Here is a 27,263-nt window from a genome sequence, read left to right on the forward strand (position 1 = left end):
ACTGTTTTCGTTGGTAGTTTGTGAGAACTGAGTGAGCACATGTTAATGGCTGTATCTTTTGATTTATCTTTTTACAAATTCAGAGATTCGTTTTACAATTGTTTTAGAACTTTTACTAAATGATCAGCATATTTTTTTTTATTTTCGGAAGGTGCTCACTCAATCCACACACACACATCTTTATCGACTACTTTTATGCGTGGAGTGCCACAAATCTTATTAATTATTTTCATAAATACTTGAGGTGTGTTGACAATATGACGTCAAGTAGAGCATCTTCGACTGATACCGGCACCGGCTATGTCACGTTATATTGGTTACACAGATTCAATATTTTTTCTCAGGTTGTTATTTGATAGGAATCAATGGCCAGTGCTCAACACAAATTGTTAAAGGAAATACAGCGGCGCTCCCAAGGGCGTGCCATCTAGAAAATCTTCGATCGTCCAATATGAAAGTATGACTTTTTGTGAATTTTTCTGCGCTGTAGGGAGAAGAATAAACCGTAAATAGAATCTATATATGTGAATGACTTTGAAAAGAAAATCCTCGAGTAAACCTATGCATTGAGTGAAATTAAACAAATTTGACTAATTTTAATATGTTTTATTGTGTATCAGTCTCATTCAGTTTTTGGTCGCTTATGTCCTGAGCTTCTCCCATGTCATCACCATCCTCGCATCTGCAAACAAGGTAAATTACAATTTACAGTCTGGAGATATAAAAATTTTCTGGAAGAGATTACTCTATATTCAGAAAAAGTATCTCGTCTCTGCATTTTATATTTCTATTGTGTACATGTTATTCCATCAAGTACGAAATTTAAAAATGCCATTGCATTAAAAACATTAAATACTGAGTATTTACAATGACATTTCATAATATGTTGCTCAAAAACGCAAAGGTAGCGGAAAGTAAAATTAATTGTATGGACAGCGCCCTTAAAAAAATTAATAAATTTTCCGTGACTATTACGCTAACGAGTAACGTAGCTATCCAAAAATGTCAGAACTCATGCAGGCAAGCATGGTCGCGCGATAAATGATAAAACATCAGGCCGGGATATCGCACTTACAAATACGTAGTATGCTTCTACGCCATGTTGGAAGCTCTGGACTGGTACAGTCGCTATCAGATATGCCGGAACGGCCGGGGTTCAAAACTATCTATATCCTACTATAATAATTCGCTCAAAGGTTGACTGGAAGAGATCCCTTATAGTGATAAGTTGGCCTTTGCAGCTTTATATACTATTATGACTATACTGTATTATTATATTAGTTATGTCATTATGTCCTAACTTGTCTTATATGTAATAAAGTGTTTAGGTACACACATACATCCTAATAACACTTTGACAAGAGAGGCGTATTCAGTTCAGTGTGCCTAGCCGAATGCACAAATGCTCACGATAATATTATTATGTTTCGTAGCTATCTATCTCTATCGCTGTTGCGCATTGGCTGATATTTGTGAGCACCTTAACCGCCCCTTATGGCGACTGTACTTACTCGACCATTGGTTTATTCGAAATGCCGACTGTCAGTATGCTGATCATGTCGCAGTAGGAACTGCCGTCGGTTGATCGCTTGAGGACCGCGTACGTGTCTCCGTAGTGAAGCCAGTCCACCTTCACCGCGTATTCCACGGCGAAGTTGATGCGCGCTGTCAGCGTGAGGTAAAATCGTTTCGAAGGTTCTCCTAAAAATAAATCGCGATGGTTATGATTATCAGACTCTTTGGCATAAGGAAACTAAATTTCAGTAAACACTTGAACGCCTAGTCTGAAGACACAGAAAATTTGGACTTTAATGAATAAATCAAGGGTTATTAATTCCGTAGCAAATTCTTGACCTCGGTATACCAGGGGTGAGAGGTGAACTTTTAACCTCGGTCGAACTATTAAGGACCACTAGAAATTTTCGTGGACCCAGGATATGTTTACCAGACATCAGTCGTTTTTATAGGTCCCTGCACTGTTCTTTAAACTAATTTTGTAATTCTAATGAACACAAGTTAAATTATAATCTATTGAAAATATTTCAACTTGTGCTGTCTTAAAGTAGTCACACTACTATGTATTTATTTCGGTTTTAATTTTGTAATGTTGTTAAAGTAATGAATTTGGCGAAGCAAGCCTGCTACAACTTACAATTGCTTATACTTACCTACTTATTCTTATATTATTTATTTATTTATTTATTAAACTGCAACTTACACTCAAACAAAGTACCCAAGATCTTTCCCGTAGCTATTTCACACTATTTATTTTTTACCACTCATCATGAAGTACAACACTCACCCGAGTACAACAGAGGCACCATGCTCTTGTATAACTGAAGCATCCTGGTGACCCTCACGTTAGTACACACTGCTAGCACCAGACAGCATGGTCTTACCTGCACAGGAGGAATCTTTTGAAAGCTATACCTAACAGCGAAAAGTTCGTTAAGTAATTGAGAGGATTTTTATAACCAAAGGCGTCATGGATGGAGAAAAATGCTTGGAATTTGCGGACTTCGATTTATGAAGTTACGAGTATAATAGTCCAGTTCACGGTAGACTCCAGGCTCCCATGAGCCGTGGCGAATGCCGTGATAACGCAAGGAGGATGATGATGATTCACTTATTTATAAATAAATCTGATGAAAAATCTTACAAATTAAACTGACAAACTGTATTGTGATTTTAGGGTTGTTTTGGTAAAAGTTGATCAGTATTTCAATTAGACATCAAGATTAAATGGCATAAAGTTATGAGGATGTTGGCAAGTTTAACCACTTTAACGAAGAAAGGAAGAATATGTCAGCCCCGAAAGTGTCGAGTAATGAGTTTTTGAGATTTTAGAATATGTTGTTCGATAAATATGTCACGGAAAATATTGGTACATGAATAAATGTCTTTTTTTTATAAAGTTGGTTCTTTTCCTTACTTGTTCCGTTTAAATATATTAATGAAACTATAAGACCTGTATGAGAGCTTTAGCTGTGCGGCCCGTCACCGTCGGTAGAATGATGACCTGAGCATTGGCTTGGTTGGCTAGCGCTATGCACGCCATGACGCTCGCCTCCGCTGCGTTCACCGGCATCAAGTACTGAAGACAAACAAATCCATACTAATATTATGAATGAGAAAGTGTGTGTGTCTGTTTGTTTGTCCGCCTTTCACGGCAAAACGTGATTTTTAGGTGGAGATAGTTGAAGGGATGGAGAGTGACATAGGCTACTTTTTGTCTCTTTCTAACGTGAGCGAAGCCGCGGGCAAAAGCTAGTATTTCATAAACACGAGGTCAGTAAATAATATCGTTAACGATATCGCTCTTACGTATTGGCGCTACAAAGCCCATCGCGTTTCGATCGGCGTCTAGCGACAACGATTAAATTGCCATTTCGGCTAGGCTGCCGGCAGGAGTGCAAAACATATTTCTGTGGGCCTAGTGAAAAAGGGTATAACTCAAATTAAATATAACAAGATCATACCATCCCATACATTAAAATGCGACCACCTAGGAACGCGCTTACACTCCACCACACATAGATGGCGCCACAAAAAATTCCTTGTTGCCACCGATTATTTGTAGATTGGCATTCAGTGTCAATTCCGAGCCGTAAATCTATGTCAAAAGTGACACTTAACGACATCTACAAGTATAATCGAAACCTACAAGACATTTTTTTTGTGGCGCCATCTATGTGTGGTGGAGTTTAAGCGCGGTCTTAGGCGGTCGCATTTTAATGTATGGGATGGAATGATCTTGTTATATTTAATTTATGGTTATACCCTTTTTCACTAGGCCCACAGATTTATACCTAATCAGTTGAATGACGTTTAAAAAGCCCCATAATTTAATAAAAAAATAAATTTTCATAATAAGTGAGAGATATTTGCGAGGATTTTATCTTTGATCTAGGAGAATTAAGGCTTTTAATGATTTCTACATAATATCATGTTTTATACTGTTAATAAGGGTCGTGAGTTGTGAGTATAACCCAAATGAAAAGAACAAATATTACCTGGTTAGTAAGTCTCCAAAAGCCATTTTTGGTACAGGTGTACGGTTCCACAGTGCGGCAAATATCGTCTAGCAGCTTAACCGCATCTATTGCGTTGTCAATGTTTTCGCAGTCCTTAAAATTATATGTAATATTATAAAATCATCAAACAATTTTGTTTTTGTAAAATTCCAGCACAGGTCCGACACAGATAGAAAATATAATAATTCGTGTTGAAAAAAGATCATTGCTCTAGCTTTCTTAACCAGGGAGAAAATTTTGAAGATGGAGCAATGATTTTTTCAACACAGATTATTATTATTTTTATCCGTGTCGGACCGTTTTGATTTTTTTGATATTGTTTTTTTCAAAGACGCTAGAGCCCATCAAAAATTTCCAAAAACGGCCTTATTATGGTGCAAAAAAGGTGTGGTATTGAAAATTGGTAACAATTAGGGAAAAAATCTAAACGGTCCGACATAGATTATTTCATTGTAATTCAGATTCTCAAATTTCGTTACGATTAAGTAATTAAGTTTTGAGGGACGAAACAGTCGAGAGCGGAATCTCGATTTCAAAGATTTTTTTCTCAATATCTTTTAACTGATAAACTGAAATAGATACCATACACTAAAGAAAAAGAATTTCGACGGGTACCTCGGCGGTCGGGGTGGTGTAGCGGTCGAACACGTCAGCCGCGTTAGCTGGAGACCCGGGTTCGATTCCCGGCTTCGCCACCAGTGGGCTTGATCGCTTTTTCTTTAGTGTATGGTATCTATTTCAGTTTATAATTTATATATAGTAGTGTTAGATACTACTTAAAAAAACAAATCAAAAAATATTTCATAAAATAATTTGATTTGTTCCCTACATCGATCTTTTAACTGAGTTGTTCTGAATGAACAATTTTTTTTCTAAAAATCTAGTTAAAATTCCCAAATTGAAAGGGAAATTCCTATCCATTTTAGCATTTTCGCTCCTGTAGCATCTAAATTATGACAAATGATTGTCGTCGGGTCAACGATTGTCACTTCGTCATAAAAGTCTCGTACACAAAATTACACCCCGCAGCCCGCACCTTCAGAATGAACCCCGACACACCGTCAAGGATAGCGTTGGTGACGTCAGAGACCTCGTTGCTTGCGATCACTCCATAGCGGACGGCGTTTTGCATTACACCGCCAGATATGTATATTGGTTTTCCTGCCTGGAAATTGTTCAAAAACAGTTAAGGTGGCTCGCTTTCCATACAAAAAACATCTACCATTTATTTAGTCACCGCACACTACAACTAAATAAAAATATGCGCATACATCTACTATACATTATCCGTCGTCGCGGTAGTGAATGAAATACATTGTTTCATACAGAAATCATGGACAAATCCAAGTGAATTTTTTATTAATTTTACGTAAATGTGCGTGCCAAATTTTGTGTACAGACACAGAGCCGTCATATTTCGCGCATTTTTAATTGACATTGTCATCAGTGACACTTGGCTCTTGACAAGTAATTATTAAAGATATTGGTTTAGTTAACTCAAGCAGACTCAGAAATAATGACGCATTTTGTCAATAAAGATACATATCGTATATTTCGGCACTGCTAATGTAAATCGAAATGGCGTCTTGGTCAAATGCACCGATTATGAAGCAGGAGATCTTGAGTTCCAACCCGCAGTTTTTTTTAATCATTTGAACTTTTTTTGCATTTTTTTTTATATTTTTTAAATGGAATATTTGACTATTATTATATTGCTTTCCTATTTTTTATTTTCATACAAAAATACAATACAATCCTTTATTATGCCTTTGTTGATAAAATAAAATATTACACGTCTGGTATAATACATTATACATAGGTCATAGTGTGGGCATAGTATTAGTAATGTATTGCATTTACTGAGCTGATTGACCTATGTTATTGTTGTGTGAATGTTTTTCTTCAACAACTAAATGGTTATACCTATACAAGAATATAATAGCAAGAATATGGGTAGCTTTTGCACATTGTAATTTTTCCTCAGTCACCCGTTGACCACGAACGCTGTAAAGTGTTCGAAACATCGGGATGAATTTTAAACTCATTATACGCGATTTAATCCGTTTTCATAGTTTTTATTTCATGAGTAACTATCGCGGTAACTGAAGACAATATTAACTAAATGGTTACAAAGAATAATTATTATCAAATTATCATCAATATAATCTGGTCCAGGCAGGCAATTATGGTCGCGCAATAAATGATAAAACATCTGGCCGTCCCTATAATCGCACTTACTAATAGTGCGACAGGGACGGCCTGATATTTTATCGTCTATCGCGCGACCATGCTACCCGTGCTGTACTAGCTTTTTCCCGCGGCTTCGCTTGCGTTAGAAAGAGACAAAAGTAGCATATGTCACTCTCCATCCCTTCAACTATCTCCACTTAAAAAACATGTCAATCCGTCGCTCCGTTTGGCCGTGAAAGACGGACAAACAAACAAACACACATTATCTTTGGTGAAACAACGAATTCTTCCACTTCAGATTATAGAGTAACCAGCTTTTCCCATTTATAATAAACTAGCTTTTGACCGCGGCTTCGCTCGCGTAAGAAAGAGACAAAAAGTAGCCTATGTCACTCTCCATCCCTTCAACTAAATCCCCTTAAATAATCACGTCAATTCGTCGCTCCGGTTTTGCCGTGAAAGACGGACAAACAAACAGACACATACCCTTTCCCATTTGTAATATTAGTATGGATTTGACATTATTTGACATTATTATTTATATTTAAATAATTATATATGTATAGCCCAATTTCGTCGGGAACAGCGTGTTATGTAATAGCGTCGTTGGTGTACAGTCGTCTGTCACGCCGTGAAGGTGCGTTCGATTCCCAGGATTCTATAAACTTTTTGTATTTTTTTGGATATAAATTTCGTATTTTTTATTGACCTAGCAAGAATGGAGAGCCGAAGGTATCAATTTTATCTTAGAGAACATATTGATTTTTTTATTGTCATTTTGATTTTCTATTTATTAAGTTGAGATATAAAACACAACTTTTAATACCCTCGCTAAATATAATATTTTATCCAAATTACTCCTTAGATAAAAAAAGTCCACTTGAGTTTTTAATGCATTACGTTACTCAGTTAACTATTGCATTTTCATTTACTAATTTAAGATTTCAAAAGCGATTTGAATACCCTTGCTCCATCGAAAATAAACAATTAGAAAAAAAAAATCATTCGAATCGTAGTTTAGAAACTAAAATTTATCTATACTTTTTGGAATTTTTTAAAATATCAGATTAGGATAATTATGTTAGAAATTCTGAGTTCGACGAACCCAAAAATTATTACCATGTAAGAGAATAGGTTTTTTATCTTTTTTTTTGTGGAAAACGCTCAGTAACTACTGTACGAGTACATATACATTTGTATATAATAATAAAACAAAAAATAGTGTCTCATAGTGTTGTGTTCCTGCCGGTGAGTAAAGGCTGCCAGAGCTCAACGAGGTTGCGGGATGCTGACGACAGGAGGACTTACGGAACTAATTTGTTCCGTCTATTGTCCTTTGAGTCGTCGGCAACCCAAACCCTCCTTTGAACTTGTACACTCCTTTTTGCTGTGCACACGCAGCAAAGGGGAGTGTACAAGTTTCTAATGGGGCGGCAACGCGCATGCGACACTCTTTGAGTTGCAGGTGTCCATAGGTTACGGTGACCGCTTTCCATCAGGTGGACCATATGCTTGTTTGCCACCGACGTAGTATAAAAAAAAAAGAGAATAAGTCCTGGATTCGAACCCAGTACTTCCATGCAAATCATTCGATGGCACGTATTTACCGCAAGGCTATTTAAACAAGCTGTCACCGCGTGAAATTATCGACTAGAAGGAATACAGAAACACTGTTTGTATGTGTGAGTGGTACTTAAAAATAGTGTAAAATAGTAAATTTATCTACATTAAGGGGATTAACGTTACAATGAGAAGTTGAATGTTTGTTGTAATACGTCAATTTTAATATTAAATGTTCGCGAAGCATAATTGAAAGTATATAAATGCCTGTACGACTCCACAAAAAAAATAAGACTGGTAATTTGCAGATTAACGCCATCTAACGCAGCCTGAGCTTCGGGTAACCTAGGCGAGCCACCTTAAAACGTTTTATCATTTTTGCTGATCAATCTTAATGTACGGTCAACCAATTTGAACCAGAACCCTGTCTCATTTAAACCGTGTTATATTTGCCATAAGAAGTCACATTGCCGTTTACTGTGCAAAGGTTCTACAGTGGCCTAGGATTCAAATTGGTTGACTGTACAGCCAGCAAACTCGACAGTTTGGAACGTCCGAATGCTTTGTTGATTGTTCATTAACCATAATAATTTCATGAAGCAGGAATTGTTTGAAATTAACTTTTTCACATTTCAAAAACGAATGAGAAAGTTGCATATTATTCACAAGGGAAATATAAATAATACCAGATTTATCTTGTTAGTTATCTTACGTTGGCCGGATGATTTTATAATCATAAATATTTTTTTTGTAATAATTTAACATCTATCAATCCGGCACGGAATAGAAATATCTGTATAACATAAAGCTATTTTGTATCTAAATGTACACATTTTTTTGTTAAAATGTAAATCCATACTAATATTATAAATGGGAAAGTGTCTGTGTCTGTTTGTTTGTCCGTCTTTCACGGCAAAACGGAGCGACGTATTGACGTGATTTTTTAAGTGAGGATACTTAGTTGAAGGGATGGAGAGTGACATTGGCTACTTTTTTAACCGCCTTCCAAATCTCAAAGGAAGGGGTTCTCAATTCGTCTGTTTTTTTTTAATGTTTGTTCCTCGATATCTCCGTCGTTACTGGACCGATTTTAAATTTTTTTTTATTGAATGTATATGCATACAGATTGGTCCTATTTTTCTCAGAATCCAGTTCTGGTGGTGGGATCCTGGAGAAATAGAGGGAACTCCTCAAATCTGAAAGGCATACATATGGTGATTTTTGTGTTTTTAAAGGAACATGGATTTACGGAGCATGCATTTACGTACGGAACAGTGACATTTGGTGCAGTGGAACTCCTGATGGTGGTCAGAATGGAACTCCTCAAATCTGAACGGCACACTTATAGTGACTTTGGTATTTTTATAAGAACAGCATGCACTTACGTCCAGAACAGTGACATTTGGTGCAGTGGAACTGCTGATGAAGAGTGAGCCGCCCCTGGTTAGAGTTCCGTTCTGATAATCATTCTCATCTGTAAGTACTTCAGAATCATCCAAATTTCAAAATTGGTTCAGAAATGACGGAGATATCGAATAACAAACATTAAAAAATATACAGACGAATTGATAACATAATCCAACATTTGAAAGTATTTATCACCAGAACCCCAAAGGAAGGTGGTTTTTTTTCTTAAAAATTATGTCTCTTTAGAACGCTCCGCTTCCCTAAAATAGGGGGTGAAAGTTTGTACGGAGCATTCCACAATTTTCGAATTTAACGCGAGTGAAACCGCGGGAAAACGCTAGTTTTCATATAAATAAAAAAAATATACACTCAAAAACTCCTATAGGTAGCTGCACTATAGGTAGCTCCGTAACAATAACCAATACTGTTATTCCAACACCATAATATAATGCCGTACAAACTTGTATTGAAACTTGCAGTCATAATCAAATCATTCTCGAGCCAGTGTTACTTAAGGGGCTACTAAAGGAGCGACTGACAGCTCATAGGCCACGCTTGTCAATTACCTCAGCCCCCGCAAGCACGCACACATAGAAGCGCCGAAATGCGTTCCGCGGAGCAATAGCCCAGCTAAAGCTCCATCTAGCTTCATAAATGTAAACTACAACTATCGGCAGTCAGCCAAAGAAAAATATTTCGGCAAAATGACATTGACAATTTCACGCTTCACAGATGGCGTTGTAACTAATATTGTATTCAATTCATTCGCCCAATGTCAAATAACAAAACGAATGGTTCTTAATGTTTCTATCAAAGCTACTATACGTTACTATAGCTTATGGAGTTTTTTCTACACTCCATATTATGCGCCTTAGGAGATTTATAGAGACAGCTATATATATAATATCTATATTAACGAATTATTCTTGGGTATAGGTTTAAGTAGTTTATTTAACCCCTCTTACAAATAACATTTCCTTGCTACCTAGGTATCTAAATCGCGTTGTATTTTTTTTATTGTTTTGCAATACTTACTTTACTTACCCTTTGGAATATACCATACGTTCTGCAACACTGCTAGCCCCGTGATGTAGGTAAGTGCGTTTTCACATTATCCTATCCGATATCACATGTAGGACCGATATCCCATATATTTACGCCGTCATCTTTAAATTTTTCCTTGTACTTCTTTCCTATATCCGATGTCAGATTGGATAATGTGAAAACGCACTACGTACCTACAGCGAGTCACTAGCCCCGCAATTCCCGTTTAGTTTGTACATTTGGATCACGTCTCTGATTTGGATAAAAATTGGTAGGCTGATAGTCCATGATGCTGAGCAAGATTCACTAGGTTTCCCAAAATGTCCTAGATTGATTGTATGAAACTTTCCTTTTTTGTTACCGAAAATGCATAGAAATCTGGTAACAACAAAGGAAGGTTCTTGCTCAGCATCATGGACTCTATCAGCCTACCAATTTTTATCCAAATCGGAGACGTGATCCAACTGTACAAACTTAATGGGAATTGCACAGCCGGCCTCTTCACCATTTTTTAGTTCTATTTTTCACACCCGTGGCGCAGCAGCTACCAGATCTTGCTATGCCACTATGCGAATACAGGTGATGCTATACGGAAACGGTCTAAGGAAACCTCTAGATTTGAAATTAATGAAAATTGGCGTAATTTACAGATTTTGCAAGAAAAAAACACTTCATTTTAATAACTGTCAAAATTAATTTTCTGAACTTTTTGCTGATACGGAATTAATATGAAATTGAGTCTCACTCAATTGTTCTAAAATGATCAATGGACTCTATTGTCAAATTAAAGGTGACAGCTAGTAACTAGAGTTGCCAAAAGCAACTGAGTAGCTACTGACGCCACGGCCAACTCATTTATTTACTTTACATATTTTTATCAGACTTAATAAAATTTTAATTCAAAATGTTCATGTTTCTCGAACAGTTGTCCCTTATGTTTTGTTTCTGAATGGTATATAGTACCTACATTACGATACAAGTGCAGAAACTCGTGTCGAATTTTTGACAGCTTGTTTAGGATTTCCTCTTCGCACGTGTATCGTACGATGTTTTTCAGTGCCTACCCTACATATGACCCTTTGAAATTTCGACCTGACAGAAATAGCCTGGTATGCGAACTTGTTCTGAAAAACACCATACATGTAAGAACTGAAATAGTAGGTACATTATTAACATTTGGCATTTTCGCGAGAATAATCACCAAAAATATTTTTTCTAAGGTAGGTAAAATTTATGGTTTTCCTACTCAGAATCACGAGCCCTTTCGATCTGGGGCAAAAAACAAGAGATAAAAAAATGGTCCCGAAATTTTCTATTATTTCGCATACTTTTCACTTTGTAACCGCAGCACAAAGTGTTTGAAAAATGGTAACGAAGTGGGAAAAATTAAGTTTTTTTTGCAAATTCAACAAGCTGCAAATTCCACTTCATGCCAATTGAAATTTAAGAAAATTCATCTTTAGGTATACAAATTCGTCATTTTAACACAACATGCTGCAAATACTTTTTTTTTTGCAAATGCAACATTTCAGAAATTCAACTTCTGGCTGGACACCACCTCAACTCACTGGCACCTCAGATACTACGCGAAGACCAATCAACATAGACTTACATTAGATTATAATTATATTGTCTTCGGTTAGGACGATAGTTATTTATTACTCATGAAATAAAACTAGCTTTTAATGTCGTCGTCGGAAAACATCAGGATATATTTATAAGTAAATTAATTATACGCGATTTAATCTCTTTTCATTCTTAGAAAGAACGTTGAGTTTGCGGTCCCTTCATTGTTACACGGATCCGAATTAGGGTCCATGTAATGAACGTCCGTGTACCCGTGTTACGTCGTATGTCCAAATTCATGGAATTTAATTTTGAAATGAATATTGCTAATCACAACAATAAATTGCTGTAATATTAAAAAAAAGATGATAATTGCTTATTATTAACAATAAATATGGCAGGGATGGAACTTGGCAGGAAGAAGAAGTACTAGCTTGTATAATTAATTAATTATGCAAGCGCTTATTGTTATGATTTTTTAATGTAAGGTACAGCGGGGCAAATCTCGACTGGGGGCAAATGTAACTGGTCCATTTTTTTCATGTTTTACAATGCTTGAATTATTAATTAGAGTGTCCACTGGGGGCGATACGGGATTTTGTCACTAAAATACCGGTTGAAAATAAGAATTTTCTGAATTCGAACGCGTGAGACTCAAAAGCTGGCCCGCTTATATATGGTAGGCGTGTGCAGTGGATCTATGTAGTATGTAGTACTATCATCATGTATGTAATAAATAAACGTTTCTTAGAAATAAACAGATTTTTTTTTATCATAATATAAAATGGATCAGTTACAATTTCCCCCCAGTCAAGATTTGCCTCTCTGTACCTTACCTGGTACTATGATTATAACAGATATACCCATTTTAGACTAGCGGTCCCGTATGGTATCACTTAAATTCATTTGATTAAATTGATTGAAGTTTGTGTGTCTTGTAATTCGATAAAAGCTACTAACATTACGTACACTTTGTTTTATTGTAAATTATTAATTTTCTGTATTTACATTACAATTAGGGAACAAATCAAATTATTTTATTGAATATTTTTCGATTTGTTTTTTTTTTTTCAAGTAGTCACACTAGTTCACACTACTATATATAAATTTAAATAGATATCATATACGAAAGAAAAAACGACAGGGCCCACCAGGGGCCACTGGTGGCTGAGCCGGGAATCGAACCCGGGTCTTCAGCTTACGCGGCTAACGTCCTTACCACTAGACCACTCGCCCGCCCCCGGGTGGCGCCTCCGGCTATATTTAAATTTTATTTAAATTTATAATTTCTTTATTTACATTAATTATCGCCTAGCCAACTTACTCCGAAGATGGGGTAGGTTAACTAAGAGTCTGGAGTTTAGAAAATCGAATAGATACGTGTTATAATTGCAAATAAATACTTGCGTCAAAAATAAAGGGTTTAGAGACCCGAATAGTTCTTCTATCTGTAACAACAATTATTTTCATTAAATTGATTCAAACATCAAAGATATATGAGCTGAAGCCAAAAGTTAGTCAACTATCCCCGGTCTCCCCTAACCTACTTTTTAGGGTTCCGTAGTCAACTAGGAACCCTTATAGTTTCGCCATGTCTGTCTGTCCGTCCGTCCGTCCGTCCGTCCGTCCGTCCGTCCGTCCGCGGATAATCTCAGTAACCTTTAGCACTAGAAAGCTGAAATTTGGTACCAATATGTATATCAATCACGCCAACAAAGTGCAAAAATAAAAAATGGAAAAAAAAATGTTTTATTAGGGTACCCCCCCTACATGTAAAGTGGGGGCTGATATTTTTTTTCATTCCAACCCCAACGTGTGCTATATTGTTGGATAGGTATTTAAAAATAAATTAGGGTTTACTAAGATCGTTTTTTGATAATATTAATATTTTCGGAAATAATCGCTCCTAAAGGAAAAAAAAGTGCGTCCCCCCCTTCTAACTTTTGAACCATATGTTTAAAAAATATGAAAAAAATCACAAAAGTAGAACTTTATAAAGACTTTCTAGGAAAATTGTTTTGAACTTGATAGGTTCTGTAGTTTTTGAGAAAAATATGAAAAACTACGGAACCCTACACTGAGCGTGGCCCGACACGCTCTTGGCCGGTTTTTATTAAATGTAGTCTAACATGTCTACCTATTACATAATATTATGTTGAAAAGGTCTGTTTGTTAATAAATAATTATAACAGATTTTTATAGTATTTTCTTACTTTTACCAGGGGCGGCTCACTCCGCGCTTTTATCGCCGCGCTACAAGTACATGTCGGCGGCCGCGAATTCGCGGCCCATTCAGTGGTGACGACTTTCGCGCCGCGCAATAAAATTCAATGTCGCCTGCTCGCGTGCGGTCCGTTTGTTAATGTAGGTAAAAAATTAGAATGGCGGCATTTTGTGGACATCAAAGGAGTGAGCCTTCTGTACTTGTACTATTATACATTCTGTGCTTTTACCTCTGTGCGAGGCTAGCGGTCTCATATGGTACCAGCAATCATTTCAAAAACCGAAGGTCACACATTTTTTTACTCAAATATTGTTACCTTTAGTCAAATAAACCATAGATATATTTAAAGAACTACAAACATTGGTTTTAACAAAAAACACTCACTCAATGGGGCTAAGTATCTTGATTGTGTACACTTATGAGGACACCGTGAATCAATATACATTTTAAATAAAGAATAACGATTAAATGGCGGTATGGTTTCAGTCGTTGGAGGTATACATACAGTACCTGTACAAGATAAAATATACTACTGTGTATAATGTATAATACAAACTATGCCAAGCATAACCAAATAAGGATGTAATTCTGAAAATAAGTGATTGAAATAAACAATTTGGTAGTTATGTTGTTTTATTTTATATGTATTCAAGGAGATGAAGAATACAGGTATGCTATGTGCAAATTTCTTTTTTGATGATTTTTAATTGCAAGAATCCATTTGACCTCAATGGTCTGGAATCCAATTAAAATCGTAGGCAAGCTCGGGTGCCAAGTAAATGATATTATAAGATTAGGAATAATAGGAATGCATCCTTATAATTAACGTAACTAAGAAAACACCGTGTAGAATATTCATATGTCTTGAGAGAATCTGTATCTCTCTCAGTTTTTCTCACTCAGAAGGTGGATCTTCAACACGTCTCGGGTAGTCCGGCGGTTCCTCTTTCTGCAGCCAAGATGAAAGCGAAACCTTGTCCTGATTGTTGACATTTAACTGAAAGTTTAAAGAAATTTAGTAGGTAGTAAAATCACGTTTTTAAAACAAAGATGTCAAATCAGGTAAACAGCTGAACATAAAAAAATCTCTTTAATCGAACTGAAAGAGAGAGAGGCTTCATAACAACAAAAATAGGGTGTGAAATTATTGAGGAATTCGATACGACTGGACGATAATTTCAAGAACAGAGGATTGAGGCCTAAATTAATAAGTAGTTATGACATGAATGCTAATTGTTACCAGAACTGGTTTCAGACAATACGTATGTTGTCCCATAAACATAGTAAAAAATCTAGGTATTAGGAACCCTTTTACTCAAAAACTGTCCGTAGTTGAAGCTGTAGACAGATCCTTAGTCATTAACATATTATCTTCATCAATTTTCACAGCTAGGTAGTACCTATCTAGTACGTATAGAGTACCTATCTCTGCTGACATTAGAATCCCCTTAGTCAAAGTCCAATCCATCAGAAAGGTATTAATTTTATTTATTATTTTAAGCCAAGCTCAGTTTAGTCAAGACTAATTTAAAACTGTAAATTAAACATAAACGCACTGGCTAGCTCAAACTAACGTACAAGGTAAATCAACTGATGATTATTTTATTTTACATTTTGTCAGAGTTTCGTTTCCTTTCAACCCCTTATTTGCCAAGTCTGGCATAGAAACATGAGTAGTTTCATGCGCTCTGCCTACCTCTTTATGGGATACAGGCTGATTGTATGTATATTTGTAAATATTATTTTATGTAAACTTTATTGCACAATTCATTAAAAAAGTACAAAATTCGAACTTATTTACTGACAAGTTTTATGTGATAGATCAGTAAAAAACCTGAAGCTGTAAAAACAACCTAACAAAACCATCATATTTAGAATAAAACTGATGTAATATAAAACAAAATTAAAGTTTTTGAAATATAGAACGTTAACTAAGGTTTTTTTAGCAAAGTTATTTTTTAATCTTTAGTATAGTATGATTTAGGGAGTGTACAAGTTTGTAATGGGGTGGCAACGCGCATGTGACACTCTTTGAGTTGCAGGCGTCCATAGGTTACGGTAACCGCTTTCCATCAGGCGGACCGTATGCTTGTTTGCCACCGACATAGTATAAAAAAAAAAACCTAAATTATTTAGTTAAATTGATAACCAAGGTACAAATTTTGTTTAGTTTTTTTTTATATTGTGAGATGTGTATCATAACCTAGAGGAACTACACTGTTCAGTTTTATAAATAGTGGCTAAAAATTAGTGGAAATTAATTTATGAAATAAAAGTTTATCATAATACAGACTTAGGTTCGTTTAGCATGTCGTGTACTGGATATAATGAACTAATAAATATTATGCATTGTTTGTATAAAATCCTTTAACTGATGGTATCTGAAATAAAAACTAAGGTACACAGTAAATATAGACTAACTTAAAAATAACCAAATAATCCACCAAAATGAATTCCCACGGGAAGTACGAGTAATTAGTCAACTATGCCTATTACATCAATATTACTCGCTAAATTCTTTGGCCAAGGAATGGACCAAGCCTAGGGTTTCCTAGTACTATCGAAGAGGACCTTCTTTATATATTATCTGAAGTAACTCTCTTAACTTCACCATACCAGTCCAGTCTACTACATATTAGTAATGACCAATCCTTCTAAGTAGTACTAGTACCTATCAAATACCGGAAGCGATGTTATGCCTTATCGTATACTCCTTATGCTAAGAAATGATGATGGTTACACGTCGTCCTGTAGAAACAAACCCATTCGTTGTTTGTGAAATTTCTTAAAAATATTTATTAACATGTAAATATTTGTCTCTTAACTATTTAAAAACGCACTATAGAATAAATAGCTTTTTGGTTTTTCACCGGGCAAGTTGCCCAGAGATTCCTTGTACTTACTTACTTACTTACTTTTACAGACATGATTTATGTTTTAGTTATGAAGATGACGGTTAATGCAGTACAAGGATATTTTCTATACCATCTTCGATTCCTATTTCTATATACCTCTATATAGAAAAAAATGGAGTAGGTATATATAATTGGTCGCTTATCTACCTAACAAATAAATAAAAAGTGGTAACGGTTCGGGAATCAGCAGATATCACATACGTCAGTATACCACAGGTCGATATTCAAGTCTCTACAGTTTTTATTGCATTTTTCTAAACACTCTCTCATCCGTCACTATCCGATGACATCACGGCGCTTTTTAGTGGCAAGGACGAACCTGTTTAGTCGGACCTCATTACAGTCTTCTAATCACATGTAAAAGCTACCACATAAGTACCATTCTTTAACACATGAGCTTCTTCTACTCCATGCTTTTAACATTGTGCTTAAAACTATAAACTTAAAACTATACATACATACATACAACATACATACAATCACGCCTGTATCCCATGAAGGGGTAGGCAGAGCACATAAAACTACTCAACTCCTCTACTTAAAACTATGTGTATATTAAAAGACGTAGTACCTTGAAGTTTCTGGGCCTTATAGTATTGTTCGAAAATAAATGAATATTCTATTTCGGAACACCTGAACCTTGCAAAAAAAATTTACCGGATTATCAAATGAAAGTAAGAAAACTAATTAACGTTTGCCTCCTAGATACCAAGACCTGTTCTCTGTCAAAAGAAAAAGGTACCCGTTCTAAATGTCTGCTTGTGTATTCGTGTAGTCCCGGCAGTGCTAAGTTGCCGAGGTACCGAACCCGTCCTTTACAGAATGATTTACATTCCTCACTGTTATAAAATTAAAAACGCATCCATTCTACTGTACGTAGAAAGCAAACTGGACTGTACTTAGAATCCGTGAATCCGGACATATTAAACTTGGGTACCCGGACCTTGATAACACGGACCTAGCCACAAATCCGGATTTATATAACACTACATAAAAGCGAGCCAGGCACCTCATACACGAAACGCACATGCGACTGCGATCGATACTGAAGAAATAATAAACTTTAATGTTTAGAGACACATGAAATGATGACGACCGGTCTGGCCTAGCGCGTAGTGACCCTGCTACGCCGCGGTCCCGGGTTCGAATCCCGATAAGGGCATTTATTTGTGTAATGAACACAGATATTTGTTCCTGAGTCATGGATGTTTTCTATGTATATATTTATATAATTAAGTATATCGTCGTCGCCTAGCACCCATAGTACAAGCTTTGCTTAGTTTGGGGCCAGGTTGATCTGTGTAAGGTATCCCCCAATATTTATTATTTATCTATTTATTTACATACACACAAACGCATAAATGAGCAAATCCCTAACATGAGCTATGTGTCACTGAAGGGCTCCTAATCGGATCATCATCAGCAGTTCTTTCATCAATCTCTTAACACTAGCTATGCGTTTTTGAGGAGTTCCGTTCTGATCATCATCAGTTCCACTTCGTCAAATGTAAGTCCTTGTCCTTATTCATAATCCAAAACATTAGAGAGACTTTGGTGATAATACAAAAGTCACTACAAGTGTGCCGTTCAAATTTGAGAAGTTCCCTTGATCTTTCATGGATTGGTATCCAAAAGAGATCACCAAAACTCCAGCATGATCGAAATCTGACTTGAAACCTCAAAGTGCTTAAAAAACTTAACTCGTTAAATTCGTCGTTGAAGAGTTCCGCTCTGATCATCATAAACTGTTCCACTTCACCATATGTGACTGTTTTGAATGGAAATGCATGATGTTCTAATAAAACACAAAAATCACTATATATTATGCGCCTTTCAGACTTTAGGAGTTTTCTCGATTTCTCCAGAATCCAATTATCAGAACTGGCTTTCAATAATATGTACATACACTAAAAAAAAAAAAATCGAAACCTGTCTACTTAGTAACAAACATCAAACATTACACACGAATTGATAAATGATAACCTCCTCGAAATTTGGAAGTTGGTTAAAAACACAAGTTTTTAAAATTGATAATTAAAACTAGGTACCTTATATTATTTAAATTACCTTTTACAATTTTTTTTATACCACGTCGGCGGCAGGTAAGAGGAAAAGAGGTCACCGGAAACTATGGACACCTGCAACTCAAGGGGTGTCACATGCGCGTTGCCGACCCATTAGAAACTAAGTACACTCCTTTTTTAGGGTTCCGTAGTCAACTAGGAACCCTTATAGTTTCGCCATGTCTGTCTGTCCGTCCGTCCGTCCGTCCGTCCGCGGATAATCTCAGTAACCGTTAGCACTAGAAAGCTGAAATTTGGTACAAATATGTATTTCAATCACACCGACAAAGTGCAAAAATAAAAAATGGAAAAAAATGTTTTATTAGGGTACCCCCCCTACATGTAAAGTGGGGGCTGATATTTTTTTTCATTCCAACCCCAACGTGTGATACATTGTTGGATAGGTATTTAAAAATGAATAAGGGTTTACTAAGATGGTTTTTTGATAATATTAGTATTTTTGGAAATAATCGCTCCTAAAGGAAAAAAAAGTGCGTCCCCCCCCCCTCTAACTTTTGAACCGTATGTTTAAGAAATATAAAAAAAATCACAAAAGTAGAACTTTATAAAGACTTTCTAGGAAAATTGTTTTCAACTTGATACGTTTAGTAGTTTTTGAGAAAAATACGGAAAACTACGGAACCCTACACTGAGCGTGGCCCGACACGCTCTTGGCCGGTTTTTGAAGAATCCATACTGTAGTTCATCGGAAATACCAAAACTATGCTTTATTTCGTGCTACCCTAATAAAGAATTCTGGTAGTGATCGCATATACATCGATAAGACCGCCTGTTGCTGCCTTTATTTTCAATGTAATTCTGTTATTAAATTTGTAAACCTGTTATCTTTGTGGGGCAATAAAGAAGATTAACTTATTTACTTACTTAAAAAGTAAAGTAGTGTGTAAGTGCGTTTTCACATTATCCGATCCGATATCGGATGTAGGAAAGATTTCAAAATAAAAAAATCAAAGATGGTGGCGTAAATATACGGGACATGGGCCATCCCATCGGACCCATGTCCGACATCCGATATCGGAACGGATGATGTGAAAACGCACTAAGAGAAACTATGTAAGAGACATAGAGTCATCGAGTATTTTGCCGAACACGCAGAAAATAGACGGGCCGAACCGCACCAGAAAGGTTCCTTTTGTGCCTATGTTTGGTATGAAACCTTAAAAAAGAGAAAGCCAATTCTTAGGTTTATTTTACAGTTCTGGATTAAGCTTGAGTTTAGCTATATATAAACAATAATAATAACATTTGTCGGACACTATCCCGGCGAGTCACTCGGGCACATTGCACAGACATGACCTCATAACTAGGATAATTCACCAGCAGTTAGTATTTTCCATACAATCTTGTGGACCGCGAAGTACCGTACTACAAGTAGGTACTTACCTGCGCCAGTTCTCGAAAATGGTCGAGATACTTGGTTGATTCGACGATCATCGTCGTTTCGGCGAACGATCTCATAGGCAAAAGTGAGCGACACTCGCTAGGGGTGAGATGCAGAAGGCGGTACTCCTGTACACGGCGCGTAGGTCGGTCACCTTGGGCCTTGCCTGCCCCGCTGCTGGATGTATTTAAAAAATAACCATGTACCTGGAGTCTGTCTTTTCCCTTTCTTATACCATTGTTTTTGTATCTTTTGTATTTTTAGCATAAGCTACAGAAAATATTTTGACATACCAACGTCAACGAGTTTTAATCACAGACAACCGCAGAACAGAAAGATCACTGCACAGACCATACAGGTTGTTTGATAGCGAAGTACGTACTAAGTAGAAAATATCAAAGAATTATAGCAGAGAACGACATAATTACTTATGTTTTAATAGCCAAGCTGAAACGGCAGATTTAACATTTTAAAATTGTACTGAAACACATCCAACTTATCAGTACGTATAAAACCAAGAGTCGTTTATGTAAATGGCCTTGGAGATGATGAAATGAGAAAATGAGCCAAATAAATATCTGTAAGTACTCCTCACACTAATAAATACCCTTGGCGGGATTCGAACAAGGGACATCAGCTTTAGCAGGCCGGCAGGGCCAGTCCAATCCAATATGTACAAGGATTACACTCCAGAGTTGTGGGTTCAAATCCCGTTGCGTGGCCAACCAACTTAAACATTGTAATTTTTTTTATTGCAATATCTATTCTTATTTTTCAATGAATGTATTTTTTTATTTTTGTTTTATTTTATTTCACTTATAATTGTGTAAATTATGTACAACACACAAAACAACATTGTATACATTAGGTTAGGCTCCCTCAGAAAAGGTTTTCTTCTTTTGAAGATGAATTAATATTAATTTCTTTATTTTATAATTTATTTGGTATAATAAGAAAGAAAAAAAAACAAAAAGTAGAAATTTCGAAATAAAATGGAAAAAAATCACCTAGAAGTTAGCAAATTTAGCTGATGGCTGGTACCACAGGGCCACGGACACATTATCATTCCTGTCGAAATTTCATAGCATCTTGTAACTCAAATAGTATAGAGTTTGACGTAGCTTTGGCTATACGCACACATGCGTATATATAATAAATATACAAAATGAACGTAGTTTATGGAAAAGGATCTAACCCACAAACATTGCCAATAGAATTTAAACTTTCTGACAATAACAATAGTCATTCATTTCAATGGCAATTTTATGGAGATAAATCCTTTTCGCTAAACTACGTCCAAATTTTCGTAATTATAAATTGTCAAAAACGCTGCGCGATTTGACATAGGTCTTGCCTCCTCGAGGCCCGCCGGCCGTCTGACATTTTTGACAATAAGGACACATATTGTATACGATTGACGTATGAAAGAAAGAGAAACGAAACCGCATAAAATGGCCGTTTTCTGTTGAATTCATGATATCGTAAATGATGATAAATCTTTGTATATACGATAATAAAAAATATTTCCTTCTACGAGAGACTAGATAATTTGGAAACCTTCACTTTAAAGTAGGTTAGACTGATTAAAGTTGCATATTTTTTTCACAATGTTAGTTAAACGAAAAATTAAGGCCTTACTTTGGATTAAATTTCTATCGAGAAAATTGTAAGCATTCGTGTTTCGAGCTGTACAAAAATTTCAATCATATAGTCAAGATATACATATCCAAAAATCAGATCTCTAGGTTTCCGGGGCTAAGCACACCAGTGAATCTAAAATCCTAATATTTATCGATGCATGGCCTTAATTAATTCAACTAGAGTTCGAGGAGGAGTTTACTGCGAACTACCTATTGTAGTCTTGAGTTGAATGCCCAGTGAAAATTAAAGGAAACATTTAAACTTTACTGAGTATTTAATAACTATAAAAAAATAAATTGAAAAACCTCCGATCGCGATATAGTAGACCGATTTTCATGAAACATGGCTAAGAACACTCCCAACTAACTCAGCTTTCAGACAAAAAAAAAACTAAATCTAAATCGGTTCATCCGTTCGGGAGCTACTAAGCAACAGACAGACACACACACACAGACAGACGGACAAACAGACAGACAGACACGTCAAACTTATAACACCTCGTCGTTTTTGCGTCGGGGGTTAAAAGAAAGGCAATACAAATATAGAAACACGCTGTTATATCTAGCTCTTACGGCTCAGCCACATTGGTCTAAGCGCGACAGCGGTGAGCGGCGGCCATACATTGGAGCGAGACACAGCGGTGGGACTTTTCATTCACTCGTATGACTGCCGCTCGCCGCTGCCGCGCTTAGACCAATGTCGTGGCTGAGCCGTTAGAAATAAGATCGTGTCAGACATTTTCGAGCCCTTCTCTCTTTGTGCAGTGATACTGCCGCTGACTGTACATTTATTATGATTATGTTATTAAGTTTTAACCCCGACGCAAAAACGACGGGGTGTTATACCTATGTTTGACGTGTCTGTCTGTTTGTCTGTCTGTCTGTGGGTGTGTGTCTCTGGCATCGTAGTTCCCGAACGGATGAACCGATTTAGATTTAGTTTTTTTTTATTTGAATGCTGAGTTAGTCGGGAGTGTTCTTAGCCATGTTTCATGAAAATCGGTCCACTATGTCGCGGTCGGGGGTTTTTTGAAAATTTTAATTTTGTGATTAGGTTAGTTACCTGTAGACATTTTCCTATAACCCACTTCTGTATGGTGTTCAATCTGTGTTTATATGTAGTGCTCACTTCGTACGGTAGAAATTCTCTTAATAGTATGATTCCATCGGATTCCTGAAAACGATTTTAGAGGCTGGTAATTATTAAATTATTTTTTATCAGATTTATAGGTACCGTCTCCATCAGCTACATCAGTCTACTACACACGTCACTTCAGGCCCCGTAGCCGAATGGCATTTTTGCGACGCGAAATAAAAACGAAACGCCGCGAAATGTAGTCTGGCTCTGTCGCACCAATACGCAAGAGCGATAGAGATAGATAGCTACGAAAAAGATATTATAGTGAGGAATCGTGAGCGTTTGTGCATTCGGCTACGAACACTGGTCTCTATTATCAGAGTTAGGATGCCATTCCACCAGAGATGTGCTACGCTACGTTGCTATGGATGCATCTGGCCCCGTAGCCGAATGGCATTTCTCCGACGCCAAACGAAAGCGATACGCCGCTGGCTCTGTCGCGCCAATACGCAAGCGCGATAGAGATAGATATCTATTAGCGCTTCGTTTCGTGAGCGGTTCGTGAGCGTTTGTGCCATTCGGCTAGCCACCCTGATATCCAATCATTTTTGGTCCACATAGCATAGCACTGTTAGAAACGGGTTCCACTAAGCTGTGACTTTTATATGGAAAGATGGTTGCCTTGGATACGTGCTATGGATGTGTGCTACGGATGCGTGTTATGGATACGTGCTACGGATGCGTTATATAGATGCGTGCTATGGATGATTGAGAGTCATATAGAAATAGTAGGCTCGCGTTTATCACCTGCCTGGCATAGCTGCCTCGGGCTGCGCATCTACCATAGTCTCGCATAGCTACGTAGATTTGTATTGGTGAGAACGGTCACTGAGTCTTCGCAGCATAGCATCTCTGGTGGGACCCTTAAAGTGCGTGTTTCGACATCTGTGAGCATTTTGCCTGCCGAACAACGAGACCTATTTTCATCATCATCATCATTTCAGCCATTAATTGCCCACTGCTGAGCATAGGCCTCCCTTCCTGTACGCCACTTATCCCGGTCCTGGGCTAATCTCATCCAGAAGTGCCCCTCAGTTTTTCGAACGTCCACCCAACGAGCCAACGGATGCCAGGCACTTCTTACATCTGATAGCTACCACCATTCGGTCAACATTTTGGTCCACCTAGACCTAATTTATTTGCGTCTTTGTAAACAGACTGTTTACTTACTTTTATTATTTCATCAATGTTATCAATAGCCTTTTCCGTGCTAATGCTGCACAGCATGATGGGGCGCCGAACTTTCTTGCTGATACACTTCTTTACTGTTTTGATTCCTTCTTTGTCTTCTACGTGGTTGAGAATGATTGCGTCGACCTTTAACATCAAGAACACATAACATTCCAAATATAAGCATACAGACCTTAGGGCCACTTGCACCAACGAAAATGGAGGCTTAACCCACCATTTTATATGGAATTTGATAGCCCACAAACCCTGAGTTAAGTGGTTGGTGCAAGTGGGCCTTATTGTCATTGCATTAAATAGTTGTAACTATAGGTATTATTGAAATGTTGGCTTGTACAGATGTTTGTGAACTCGAATGTACATGTACACGTACAGACTTATATGTTTGTGATATTATTTCAAGTTGTTTTGTACTATTTACGGTGCGACAAAACTATTATTTCTGCAACTTCTGTATACCAAAAAATTTTGATTTTAGTTTCTCAGCAATAAAAATTTCGCTTACCTGATTTTCTATGACAAATTTGATCACATTTGAGTCCCTTTTCGTAACGAATGGTCTCGTCGTTTTCAAACCTCGGAAACAAACACCGCATATGTGTCTCAATTTACCGGTTTTCATTACCAATGTCTTGATGCTCTTTGGGCTCACAATCTCAGTACAGACAAGACTGATTTCATCCCCGTCTATAGCTATCTCCATACCAACGTGAACTTCGCTAGCGAGGTTAGGATTATCAACGAATATTTTACTAGTGTTACATTTGTTGATGTATGCTGTATCGCATGTGAGCTGGACTACCGAATCTTTCTTTAGTACAATGTATGGAACGTCCTAAAATAAATTTAAAATTAGTTTTAATAATATGAGGATAGGAGCGAATGGCGGAATATTGTGTCGGAGGCCAAGATCCACTTCGGGTCGCTGAGCCATCGCAGTAAGTAATATGACTACTTTCTTGAAATGATCTACGTAGATTTGTAGACAAAGATCACAAAGATGATACGGAAGCTGCACTGGAATGTGCTAGAGTATTATTATATTCTATTATTTATATTTATCTATCTCGATCAACGTACTGGTTTAACAACTTTGCTGCAAATAACCTAACCACAAAATTAAAATTTTGAAAAAACTGCCGACCGCCTAGTGAACCGATTTTCATGAAACATGGCTAAGAACACTCCCGAGCTCCCGACTATCTCAGTTTTCAGACAAAATCGGTTCATCCGTTCGAGAGCTACGATGCCACAGACACACACACACACACACAGACAGACAGACAGACAAACAGACAGACAGACAGACATACAGACAGTCATACACACAGACAGACACGTCAAACTTATAGCACCCCTTCGTTTTTGCGTCGGGGGTTAAAAAAGATACGGGATATGATTGTTCGGAAGGACAAGATTCGTGGAATGTATGGGGAATACTATTACCTATACTAAGTTGTATTGATAGGTAATGTAATCAATTTAGTATTCCATATGAAACTCGCCTGTTCCAGAATTCCAGTCTTAACTGTGCGATTCTTCAGGTCAATGCACGTCGCAAGAGGCCAGTTCGACACGCCATATTTCTGGCAGCAGTTGGTAGTGGCTGCTTTGATTTTTCCCAGAAGTTTCATGTTGTCCTTGGTGGACTGGTGAGAGATCCTGAACCGGGCTACATTCAGACCGGCTTCCATCATCTTCTGGACATCGACGGCGGTGACGACGCTGTTTGCTGGAATAGATGAGGTAGAAAAATACTAATGTTTTTAAAAGCTAAATTTTTTCGTGCCAAACAGGATAATTTTATTGATATTAGACAGGTAATTGTAGCAGTGCGAAAAGACGATCTGCATAGCCAAAAAACTGCTTAGTTGAAAACTGCTTAGTTTATAGCGTAAAACATATAGCGGCCGTCGTGGGCCGCTTCCATACTTCGTCTTTACTTCCTACTTAGTACGAAATATGCCGCTATATGATGGCAACACAATCCTAGGAAACCAGGCCCTGTAGCCGAAAGGCATTTCTACGACGCGAAACGAAAACGAAACGCCGCGAAGTCGCCGCGAAGTTCGCCGCGGTAGTCTGGCTCTGTTGCGCCAATACGCACGAGCGATAGAAATAGATATCTACGAGCGTTTCGTTTCGTGAGCGTTTCGTGAGCATTTGTGCCATTCGGCTACGTAGGTACCCTGAGCTTATAAAGGTTTACCTAAAGTTGCTATGATGACACTACGTCTTCGCTTGAATATTTTATCGCTGAGAATATCTTTATGAGTCAATGTACTAAAATCTATATTCTGCAATTCACTAGTCATTTCACCGACTTGTGTTGTATGAATCATTTTTGCAATTGTTGTATAAGTACTAGTTTATATTATAAAATAAGTATCACATAAAAATTAATTGATTCATAAATTCTATACGATTATAAAAATAATGATATTGTAGTCGTAAAACGCTAAAAATAAACGCAACGAAAAGTTGTATTTTTGTAACAAAATTAGACATATGTGTCATTTTCAAGTGTCACTCATGTCATGTCATTCTGTTTTCACCTTTTTAGTAAACTGTGTAACCTTATAGAAATACAAAAAGTTTTCTAATCAGTTCATATGTTCATATCAAAGAGTACGTACGTACGCAAAGAGCATTGAATCAAAGAGCATTGAATCACTACGTTTTATCACTGCTTATCAGTACTTATTTATTCGTAAAAAATATAGTAGTTACCTACCTATATCACGTTATGCAATTCACGGGTAGGTCACGCTGCGCTGCCTGCGCTGGCAAGTTTGTATTAAATACATTTTATACTTTTAAGTTACTTATCCGATTGACTTTTCCACTAGCAGTTGGCTAGAAAATCTCAAACTGAATGCAACGTACCTAACT

The 27,263-nt window shown here is 37.0% G+C and overlaps 1 protein-coding gene across 1 annotated transcript; it reads right to left on the reverse strand.

Annotated features, from left to right (window-relative positions):
• Window positions 1-606: 606 nt before the first annotated feature.
• On the reverse strand, window positions 607-26,865 carry LOC125242189 (pyruvate kinase-like). The gene is made up of 11 exons (XM_048150906.1): window positions 26,581-26,865; window positions 25,877-26,103; window positions 24,877-25,206; window positions 24,354-24,500; window positions 23,109-23,219; window positions 5,071-5,199; window positions 4,014-4,127; window positions 2,969-3,094; window positions 2,303-2,399; window positions 1,512-1,701; window positions 607-682 (listed from the first exon to the last, which is right to left on the reverse strand). Exons 1-11 carry the CDS (start codon window positions 26,711-26,713, stop codon window positions 607-609), a joined length of 1,680 nt encoding a protein of 559 aa, XP_048006863.1. The 5' UTR covers window positions 26,714-26,865.
• Window positions 26,866-27,263: the final 398 nt, after the last annotated feature.

This window comes from Leguminivora glycinivorella, unplaced genomic scaffold (assembly GCF_023078275.1).
Source record: "Leguminivora glycinivorella isolate SPB_JAAS2020 unplaced genomic scaffold, LegGlyc_1.1 Scaffold12, whole genome shotgun sequence".
Taxonomy (NCBI): domain Eukaryota; kingdom Metazoa; phylum Arthropoda; class Insecta; order Lepidoptera; family Tortricidae; genus Leguminivora; species Leguminivora glycinivorella.

What these genes read in the sequence shown, in the direction of transcription:
- LOC125242189 (XM_048150906.1), bottom strand. Translation starts at nt 26,713, where the DNA reads ATGATTCATACAACACAAGTCGGTGAAATGACTAGTGAATTGCAGAAT. An exon ending in AGACTGGAATTCTGGAACAG is followed by an intron (nt 25,207 to 25,876) that starts GCGAGTTTCATA and finishes AATTTATTTTAG; the next exon opens with GACGTTCCATACATTGTACT. An exon ending in TGTCGGGGTTCATTCTGAAG is followed by an intron (nt 4,128 to 5,070) that starts GTGCGGGCTGCG and finishes TATAATTTTAAG; the next exon opens with GACTGCGAAAACATTGACAA.